Below are 11,621 nucleotides of genomic sequence, written 5' to 3' on the forward strand. Positions count from 1 at the left end.
AAATCCTTTCACATCGTCGTGATGACCTTTTTTCATCATCATATACATAAACCGGATTCATACAGTTTGCACATCGGTTTTTCGATTCATACCTCAATGGACCGAAAAAAATACACAGTCAATCCTTAAATACATAAAGGTCTTCCGTTATGTACGACGGAAACTACGACGTAAACAGTCGTTAATTCTACATGAAATAACAGACAGAAAGGAGTAGTTATAGTACATTTAATACATGTTGCCACTAAAAGCATGCAGATGCCAGAATCGTGCCCAAGCTTGACGCGAGCAGTCTGTTATTTGTTCAACATTATCCATAACGGTGGGTGGACATGTATTTTCCCTTCCTTGTATTATAAGCATTGGCAGCAGAATAGGGCGACTTCCATCAATACTGACAACATAAAGGTGAGTGTTTTTTGTTGCAACTATATATGTGTGCAGAAAATAATCTACAATACAGTTGTCATAAAATTGACATATATTGAAAAGTCTATTTTTTCTTAAAAACACTTCACATGTATTTCCTGCTACATGTTTTCTCTATGGTTTTTGTTTTGTATTTTAGATTATCATGGCCTTCCGCAGCTTGCTGGGTGCGATTGCTGGGATTATCGCCAGTTCCTGTCTCGTCCACTGTGACAGTAAGTGAGTCAAGGAACAAAAACGCTCCTTAAAATATAAAAGTATGTTAATAATTTGTTCTATTTGTAGGCAGGAAGTTGTCCTGATGAATAATAACGGATGGACCTTCTGTCATTCCGTATTGTAACGTTGAGAAAATGTAATGTAATATAAAGCTGAAACTATGATTAATAAACGGAACCAGATTTATAACAATTACAACAGTGTTAGTTTTAATATATGTTTAGCCAATACATAGATCATGAACATGGGATCAATTATTACGTTGCGGAATTGAATTCTTGTTTTAAAAAACCCATCCAAGTTGTTTTTATCTCGTTTTTGAAAATATATTGAAGGCAGTACACGTGGTTTGTGGTTTATAGTTATGGCCTGTCATCATATTTCCTCGAGTCATGTCATTATGACTCGGACATAAAGATGTCGTACCTGCCATGTAACCACGATAATGCAGGTTCACACCTTGGTGAAAGGAAGTCCGAGAAGGTTGTAAATCATTGTCAGTTTTAAGCATGTTCTACACATAAACATGTCGTTTCTAATTCCGATGTTATTACCACAATATATAACATGCAAATATACGTAATGTGTTATATTTATATATTTCTGACACGACTTAAAGTAATATGTGGGTCAACATAAAAATAACGTTACATGCAGGAGGAAAATACTTCAGGGAATGATTGATTAGTATCTGAGTGAAATTTGACTATCACTTGAACTTAGCTACTACAAAACCAGGGGCTCTGATTGGCGGAGCATGCTTCGTTGAATGTATGTTAGGTTATTGTTACCTCGTCGTTCCGAGGTACCTGGCGTGTCATTGTGACGTCACAATGTTGACGCCACAATGCGCTAAACATCACAGGAAGCAAATTTTCGATAGCTTGGAGTTGATTTACGTTTGAGAAGCAAATATATCACAATAACCCCCCCCCCCCCCCCCCCTCCCTTGTAATTATCTCCGTCGTGAATAAAGTCAAACACAAATGGTCGATTCCTTGGAAGCAATGATTGTTTTTATTATATCCGTATTTTTATCACAAGAAACCGTGGAGATTCCGGGTCAACATAAAGAATACTGCTGAGAGCGGCTTTCTGCAAAAAAAACCCCAAAAACCCAAGCAAACAATCATTATAACAAAGAAATAAACATGTCCAAAAACTCACAAGAGCAGTAGTTCATCCAGATAGTTTGTGAATGCACCCATATTGTGAGGAGTTGGAGTGCTTGGACATTTACCAAAGGGAAATATTATATTTTGCTATCAAGAGAAACATAACAATTCCTTAAATGCAACTTGTTCATAGAAAAATACAGGCACGAAAAATGTTATTTTCTGCAACTTCAAAAAGACAGACTAAACTATCATGAGACAACTGAATGTTTTACCTTCTCAAACTGCAGTCAATCCAAATGTTTCTCTTTCTCATTCCATGTACTATGTACAGAATATATAAGAAGCAAATATACTATGCCTTTGCATGTGTTTGTGACGGGTGCCCCCGGTGGGGCAGTACGGGCACCTGGAATCATCACTATTTCATAATGATTCATAAACTCATACTGATCATATTGTTGGAATCTTACAATCGACTCTGATGAATATGGAAATTGTTTATTTGTTCATAAATATTCATAATGTATGATCTACTCGGAAACAAAAGAATAATTATGAAAAAAATATCACCCAGAAGGGATAGTCAAGATAGTTGATGTTCAAGAAATTAAAAAGTTTCTTTGTAGACTTGAGTATATACCAATGGAATTTCTTTTACTGGGTACAATGTAAGGCTTGAGTCACACTGGCGTAGCGAATGAGTCTTTATGCAGTGCATCATTCGTTGCGTGAAGACACCGCATTAAACCAAATTTCGATAACATGCAAGGTGATGCGGTGAACCTATGTGATCTATTTTTGACACATAGAAAATGGGTGACTGAATAAAGTTTTATGCCGCTTTAACCAATTAGGGGATTCGAACCCGGGTATTCGACGTGACGAGCGAACGCTTTACCAACTAGGTTACCCGACCGCCTCCATAGGAGATGACAACACACTGTGAGTTCCATAACGTCAAAAATTAGCACTCTGGAGATCTCAGCGTATGTACGATTCGGGTAATCGGGGCGCTGTGCTCACCAAATTTGTAAATGAAGCTAAATAAAGACCAAATTTATTCGTTTTGACCGTTATTCCATTATTTGTTTCAGGATGCTATATTGTTGGAAGCCCACTGAATGCGCGGGAGTTTGTGTTGCACTATGGTGGCTTTGAGCGAGTTCTCATGTGTGATGGCAAGGAAGTGTTTAACACAGACAGATGTAACTGTCGACAAACCACTGATGGTAAGTATCCATGCAGTCAGTGGGGCCTGATAGAGTCTCTATGGTTTAAGTTTTCAGATTGGTCTCAATGTGTTTTGTCGATTCACGCTGGTATTCACGCAAAGAGTAGACATGTCTTCCAATCCATGAAGACCTTTGTAACCATAAGGAATATTGCTAAGTGCGGCTTTCTGACAAACAAGCAAGCAAACACACAAACAAACAAACAAACAAACACTAAACACACAAACAAACAAACAAACTAGGTTTTTCACATGAAATTAATATTTCAAAAAAACTCACAACAACATGAATTCATCCAGATATTATGTGAATGCACGCATATTTTGAGGAGTTGGAGTGATTTGACCGATTGACTTGGGCAGATATCAGAAGATAATTTTTTTAAAATATTTACCAAAGGAAATATATTTAGCTTTCAAGGTAAACATAACAACCCCTTAAATGCAACTTCTTTTATACAGGCAACAGAATTGTAATTTTCCCGCAACTTACAAAAGATACTTAACTATTATGACACAAATATATGTATTACTATTACTGCTCAAATTGTCACTCTTTGGTGTTTCAGTCTGTTAAATGCATGTCTTAAGTCCTCAATGTTCAAAGCATGCGCGGGGCGGACGGGTAGCCTAGTGGCCAATCGTTCGCTCGTCACGCTGAAGACCCGAGTTCGATTCCCGACATGGGTACAATTTGTGAAGCCCATGTCTGGTGTCCCCGCCGTGACATTGCTGGAATATTGCTAAAAGCGGCGTAAAACCCTACTCATTCACTCACCCACTCAAAACATATGCCCGTTTCCCTTCACCAATCCTTTTGAATACCACTTTCACTTGACAGTTTGCGACAAGCGCCCTCTGAGCCGAGATGGAACAATCTTTCAGCAGTTGACTCAGGCAGGAGAATGGGTGGACCTGAAATGCCCACTTGGGCTTATCTTCGTCAGAGATCTGTGTATTTGCGGCTTTAGTTCCAGCATTCCCAGGGATCAAAGAAACGTTGGTAATGTATATATTTGATGAACTGTGTCCAGTGCTTGTTAGTGCTTGTTAGAGGCGTCGAAATTGATCGCGGCTCAGACTTGGTGAAATGATTGATAACGGCTCTCCGTGCCATGATCATTGGTCCAGCACACGTAAAGATCCGGGTTAGAATAGGTACATTTCTGTACCAAGTGGGCTTTTCTGCAAAATATTCCGCGACCGCGGAATCGCGGAATACAGCGGCGACTGCTGAGTTGATTGGGTGGTAAGGCTTGGTGACATGATTGGATGCATGTCATCGTACCCTGACGGCGTAGATCGATGCGCATAATACCAATCACTGGATTGTCGGAAATGATTGATAACGGCTCTCCGTGCCCAGATCATTGGTCCAGCACATGTAAAAATCCGGGTTAGAATTGGTCTTCATCAACCCATGCTTATAACAAGCGACTATGCGTAAGAGGCCACTAACGGGATCGGGTGGTCAGACTCGCTGACTTGGCATGTCATCGTATCCTAATTGCGTGAATCGATGCTCATGATGTCGATTACTGGACTCTTTCGTCCAGAATCGATTGTTTACAGATCGCCGTCATACAGCTGGAATATTGCTGAGTGCGGCGTTGAACAACAAAGAGAAACATAAACCTTGGTCATGCTTTCACTTACTGGGTCAGCCTGGCCGAGGCTTGATAATTTACAAAAACTCTGTGATATAGCTGTAATATTGCAGACTTCAGCCTTAAGCAATATTCATTCGCTCACATTTCTGAACAATTTTTATTGGTAAAATATATTTGGAAATGATTTGGTACTGAATGGAGCCGACCATAGTTGCATCATCTGAGATCACATCAGTTATCACATGATAGTTGACGAATTCAGTATAATAACCCGTCTATCATGCTTCGTTTCCCAAACCGTAATATTTCTTCACGAAACTGTTGTTTATTCGCACATTTGCGCTAAATTGTAACCTTTCACCATTCAGGATTTTTATCAATATTTATTGTTTACGTTTCCAAGGCAACATGTTTGACTTGAGTTTAAATGAAGGTAGGATTTGTGTCCGGAGAAATTTACCGTTTCATTTCATGATGCTGAATTAGTTCTATGACGATACATTTTTGTGTTTGGTTTAATATTATGAGAGCAAAGGGAAGAATGGTGTAGTGTTTTCACGGTCAGTTGATTTTGCCAGATCCGTCCTTTGGATATACCGCAGTTTCGATTTGTGTATTCCATTTTGTGTCAAATATATACATATAATTTATTTGATTTTATATAACCATGTCCATAAGTGAAAGGGCTAAAGATATTTTTGTCTTTTTGTTTGGAGAGTCTGCGTGTAAGCGGATTGGGTGTCCGTCTTGATACAAGCTCTCTAAATTCAGAAGGTTGTTCTGACCAGAATAGACAGACAGACAGACAGACAGAGAGACAAGTTTATTTAGTCCCACTGTAATGGGATGTCGAGAGATCTTGTGCGAGCACAATGCTCTCAGTTTAATGAAATGCGCCTTTTGCCAGCCTTGTTTCAATGCAAATGTTTATACGAAGCTAGATTATACATCAAATTGCAGGACTGTAAAAAGATTATGTTTGTGTCTCTCTGTAACTTGGTTGATGGCCCTTCATGCATTAAACACTGGTATTATCACCTGCAGAGTGTTACATGGAAGAGACGTCTAACCTGAATGACTTCCGACTGGTGATCAACAAACAGGAGAGCGTAATGACATGTCCAGACCATCTGATCTACAACCCTCAGGAATGTGCATGTGTCGCGCGACCGAATCGTGAGTACCGTGACTTGCATCATCGCCCCACTGAGTGAGTAAGTGACGCCTTGAATGATCATGAGGTAGTGAGTGCGATTTTGAGTGATATCGTGTGTGTGGTCTAGAAAGAGGTGAGTTAGTGAGTGTGGGTGAGGTCTTGAGTGAAGTCGTGAATGAGTGAATGGGTGGGTGATGTCTTGAGTGAAGTCGTGCGTGAAATCGTGAGCTCGTGAATGAGGTCGTGCGTGAGATCGTAAGTCAGAGAGGTAATGAGTGTGTAAGTTATTTTGTGAGTGAGATTGAGAGTGAGGCCGTGTGAGAGGTCGTGTGTAAGTCGAGTGAGGTCTTGAATGAGGTCATAAGTGAGTGAGTTAGTGAAGTCGTGAGTGAGGTCGTGAGTGAGATCGTTAGTCAGAGAGGTAATGAGTGGGTAAGATATTTTGTGAGTGAGATTGAGAGTGAGGTGTGTGAGGTGAGTGAGGTCTTGAATGAGGTCATAAGTGAGTGAGTGAGTGGGTGAGTGAGTGAGTGGGTGAGTGAGTGAGTGGGTGAGTGAGTGAGTGAAGTCGTGAGTGAAATCATGAGCTCGTGAATGAAGTTCTGAAAGAGAGCGAGGCCGTGTGAGAGGTCGTGTGTAAGTCGAGTGAGGTCTTGAATGATGTCATAAGTGAGTGCGTGAAGTCGTGAGCGAGGTCGTGAGTGAGCGAGGAAGCCAGTATGTATTTTCGTGTGTAGCAATATCCCGGCAACACCAGTGTGGACATGAAGATTGGTCCCCATGCTCTGTCTTCACATAAATAAAGCGACAAAACCCTTTCCATATCAAAGTCAGGACCTATCGGTCTGCAAACTAGACTACTCTACCACTCCTTATAAAGTTGTATCTCCGGGAACTGGGGTCATTGTAGGATCAGTGTTTTATCTTAAAGAAAGAACAGGCGTCATAGCTAAAGAAGAGATACACACCAATTGCGATTCCAGATCGGCATCCTGATGCCATCATTTATGGCCCCTGTAGGGATCCGGGTTAGAATATGTCCTCAGCACCACAACGACTAAATGGATGAAATGGTCAGGCACCGTAACGCGAATGATTGAGAGGGTTCTTCCCGAGTCACAGTTTTCGTTCAAGACTTCATATTTACAAGTCACCTTAATACTGTAACAGCTATAACGTTCACTCAATCCTATAACTAAATGGAGTTTAATCCCTGAGCTATGCCACTCAACGATGACGTTTAGCAACATGCACGAACCCAAGCACTCGATAGTCCCTCGACCACAAATGTTCTCTTCATCGCTGTGTAAATAAGTCGTTATTTCTTGCAGATTGTGACAAGAGGAGATATGATCGAACTGGGCACTTCTTTGAACAAAACACATTTGGCTCTACATGGGTGACAATGAGATGTGCTCAAGGGTCACTGTTTAACTCTGCTACTTGTAAATGTGATATCCCAGCACAAAGGCGCTGAAGGGTTTGGATTGAGATGTGATTTCAGTAACGTGTCAACAATGTCAAACAACAATGTCATAGTATAATTTGTTGTCGGTTTTTGTACATAGTAAAATGAATAAATATTTAACAAACACTCTGAAATCAGTTTCGTTTCATAACCAATACTTTTGTGTGAAGTCTTTGTGATGTCCCCCACGGTGATATTGCTGGAATATTCCTACAAAATGGCATAATCACACTCACTCAATCAATCAATCAATTTATTCGGTAATAGGTCCTCAGGCCCACGTACAGATATATACAATTTTGTTTCACATCAAGTGCTGTATGATATAATATTTTCAGGTATGAAGAACGAAGACAGATATCCTCTTTAACATAATTGTCTAAGTTCTCAAGACAGTTTATATCAGAGGAGTTTAGCATTCTAAGTATATATTTCTTAACGATTATTACCAGTAATAAAGTCTAAATATGGGAAATAATTTGAGCGATTATCTTCATAAATAGGGCAAACAAGAATGAAATTAATTTCATTTTCAACTGCCCTTAACTTGCACAATGGTCAAAACCGGAGTGTCTTATCGATGCCATCCTTCCTTTCTGTGTTATGTTCTCCAAACGTAAAAAGGTAAGCATACGTCGGTGATAATGATGTCTTAATTAATGAATACAGTTCTAATTTCGAGCATCCAGAGCGACCATGACACTCATTAACCCTCAGTATAAACTCACTTATACAATATTCAGGATCACCAGCACCTTGAAGGTCCCACACATGTTCGAAGCCAAGAGAATATAACATATTCTTAATAGCAGAAACGAATGTATTCCTACCAACGGCATCAAACCTAACTAACAAATCGTAATACCTTTTTGGAAATCTCTCTTGAGACATATTAAGAAGCTTAAACCATCGTGTGTAAGAATCAATATAAATACCATATCGACCACATTCTCCGAGCGTTGCAACATTTGTAGATTTGGAACTAATTACCAAAACAGATTTACAAAACTTCGCTTGGAAACGTTCGAGAAACAACCATTTATGAACACCCCAAATCTCCGAACCATATAGGTTTAAGCTGCGAGTCGAACATTTTAAACAACACTTTAGGAACGATATTTCGAAGTTTCTAACCTGACTGACTTCTGACTGGTGATCAACAGTCAGGACAACTGAGCTGTTTTATAGGAATTAAAACTTTACTCAGCTTTCAAAACCAATGTCTGAACTGTCCTCGGCCACTCACGCCGTAACCAAAGGTTATCTAAAAGATAGTCATGACATGGAAACGTACAAAGCTTGAGGGGTAAAGTAAAGAAACTGCTCAAACCAGTCACTGGATAAAGTCAAACCAACTGATGCTCTTACCGGTTGCTGGATAATTATCTTAAACCAACTGTTGCCCAAACCGATCACTGGATAACTAGGTCAAACCAACTGTTGTTTAAACCAGTCACTTGATAATTACGTCAAACCAACTGTGGTTCAAACCGATCACTGGATAATTATGTCAAACCAACTGTTGTTCAAACCAGTCACTGGATAATTATGTCAAACCAACCGTTGCACAAACCGGTTGCTGGATAGTTATGTCAAACCAACTGTTACTCAAACCGGTCGCTGGATAACCAGGTCAAACCAACCGTTGCTCAAACCGGTCACTTGATAATTAGGTCAAACAAACTTTTGCCCAAACCGGGTGCTGGATAATTATGTCAAACCAACGGTTCCTAAAACCAGTCCCTGGACATAATTCTGCCAAACAAACCGTTGCCCAAACCGCTCGCTGGACAATTTGATATAACATATAACATAAATAATTGTGTCAGACAAGTGTCACATTACGTGAATATAAGCGGAAATAAGTTTGATTCTAAGTCGATTCTCATAATTCATTGAACTTTAGTTCACAAAGGCTTGAGATTCGAAAGCGTTTGATACACACAAAACACAAGACTGATCTGGTCTCGATTAGCATTTCCTGAATTGTGATCTAGGAACATCAAGAAGTACAAATTGTGTTCATATCAAATTTTCATATCCAAGTACCTACATGGATGCAATGTAAGAAATCCATTTCTGTTGTCCTCCGCCGCGATATTACTGGACTATTGCTGAAAACGGCGTAAAACCATACTCACTCACTCACTAATATCCAAGTAAGGTTTAATTTCATTGTATACATTCTGACCCACAAACCGATATATCCAAGTTTATTCTTGTTGTAAGTAAAGGTTTTCGACAAATAAAATGTAACAAATTTGTTTAAGAAATGTATGGCGCTTGGCGTTATGAAATCCAGTGTATGAAATTAATGCACATGTTTTCGAATTTTTAATCCTGTGTATCGTTTTAGAACAGATGATTTGTGACTGTCTATATCTTCGGACTGATTTTATAATCAACAAACAAATCCACGTTTTATTTATCCGCTGATTATGTATCTGAACACTGGGTTCGTCCGTTTAAAAAGCTTCGGTTGTCAACATCATACCCTTGCTCTTGGGTTTCACTCTAAGGTGCCACACGCATTGTGTTGAAATCATGCTCATAGCGGCGTTAAACCCCACTCACTCATTCCTTGAAAATACAAACCCAAATCACTCATTCCTTGAAAATACAAACCAAACTCACTCATTCCTTGAAAATACAAACCAAACTAACTCATTCCTTGAAAATACAAACCTAACTCACTCATTCCTTGAAAATACAAACCAAACTCACTCATTCCTTGAAAATACACTGTTACCGTGGACTACGGACTACTACCGCGCATTATCATAGAGAATGTCAATGATTCCATGTTATGTTGTCTGCAGTACTAAAACAGTCAAAGTGAACAAGATTAGGGTATTCGTCGACGTCTCTAGATGTTCAGCTGGCCATGTGAAAAATCAACAACAGGTCTGTGTATTATAATTGTTATAATATAATGGACAGCGTTGACTGTGCGTTAAGCCAATTTGTTATCCCGATCCGATATATTATTTTATAAATATTATAAATATGCAAGCAGAACTACTTTTACTAAGCTCTGTGCACGGATGTAATGTTGTGGTTTCCCCGTGTAGGAGTACTGATTTTTGCAAACATGGATGCAAGTCATTTAACACTGTATCATAAATGGGGCGGTTTACTCAGGCTTTGTTTTCCTACACAGTTTCTAAAGTTAAAAACAGTGAAATGCAATGTCTTAAACTTCGAGTATGTTTAAGAAAGACATTATATCACAAGGAAGATTTACCCTCGTCTGTTTCCGTGTCTTTAATGTCAATAAGTTGAATAACACCTGATTTTTTCATATGAATATAGTTAATCTGTCTTGGCTTGTGGGTATTACAACACATATCCTTCATATTGGGGTTTCCTTAGCTTGTATTGAATAGCACAAACATGTATAAGGATTGATTACAAATCTGTATTACCTTTGTCAAAGGCTCGTACAATGTTTTTCCTAATTAATTATATTTACACTGGACAAATAATCTGTATCTCAAATTCTTCGTGAGTTCTGCACAAGTTGTGATTTTCTGCAAGATAGGTACATTTCTGTACCAAGCGGGCTTTTCTGCAAAATATTCCGCGACCGCGGAATCGCGGAATACAGTGGGGACTGCGGAATTGATCGGGTGGTCAGTCTCGGTGACTTGGTTGATGCATGTCATCGTACCCTGACGGCTTGGATCGATGCTCATAAAACCAATGACTGAATTGTCCGGTCCAGACCCAATTATTTACAAGCAGCCGTCATATTGCTGAGTGCAGCGTTGACAAACAAACAAATCACTGTGAGAATCAATCATGTATATTTGTCTTATACTGACATTTCATGACGTGGAGAACGGTACGGCTAATACATTTGATGTGTGGGGTGTTGGTATCTGAGGGGGTTAAGTACAACTCAAACACGATAGCGGGGATAAAATGAGGTTGTAGAGGTTGCTCATGATGTCAATCACTGGATTGTCTGGGCCAGACTCGATTTTTTACAGACCACCGTCATGTAGCTGGAACCAACAAAACCTTTCTGTGTGCCTCTCTGACGACACCTCTACGGGTGAATTCTGAGCAGAACTTTGCCCGTCCAATCTAACTGAGGAATGCTTGTGGTCTTGAGCCAGCCAAACATAATCTCTCTAAAACAATATGGCTTCATTAATGATCAGGGTTACAACTTTTAATGTCATGGCCTCAGTAAAGCTTGGAAAACGTTTTATGGTAGACGTGGCGAGGGCATTTCCAAATATGACGTATCACGATGACGCATCAGTTACAAAATTCCCTATTTTACTTGTTCCATAAGTTCCCCTGATTTGTCAGGTGAAGAACTGACTTGCCTTTGCATGTGTTTATGACGGGTGCTACCGGTGATGCAGGATATGCTCACCTT

General features: G+C 39.6%; 1 protein-coding gene across 2 annotated transcripts; it reads left to right on the forward strand.

Annotated features, from left to right (window-relative positions):
- The first annotated feature begins 228 nt into the window (after positions 1 to 228).
- On the forward strand, positions 229 to 7,365 carry LOC124131134. Of its 2 annotated transcripts, none has more exons than XM_046494226.2 (6): positions 229 to 322; positions 569 to 644; positions 2,861 to 2,995; positions 3,839 to 4,000; positions 5,652 to 5,783; positions 7,095 to 7,365. In XM_046494226.2, exons 2-6 carry the CDS (start codon positions 575 to 577, stop codon positions 7,238 to 7,240), a joined length of 645 nt encoding a protein of 214 aa, XP_046350182.2. In that variant the 5' UTR covers positions 229 to 322; positions 569 to 574; the 3' UTR covers positions 7,241 to 7,365. The 2 variants fall into 2 exon arrangements, with proteins under 2 accessions (XP_046350182.2, XP_048247793.1); XM_048391836.1 differs by having other exon boundaries at positions 230 to 408.
- Positions 7,366 to 11,621: the final 4,256 nt, after the last annotated feature.

Source organism: Haliotis rufescens, unplaced genomic scaffold (genome assembly GCF_023055435.1).
Source record: "Haliotis rufescens isolate VD_foot unplaced genomic scaffold, xgHalRufe1.0.p SCAF_10, whole genome shotgun sequence".
In the NCBI taxonomy this organism is placed as follows: Eukaryota; Metazoa; Mollusca; class Gastropoda; order Lepetellida; family Haliotidae; genus Haliotis; species Haliotis rufescens.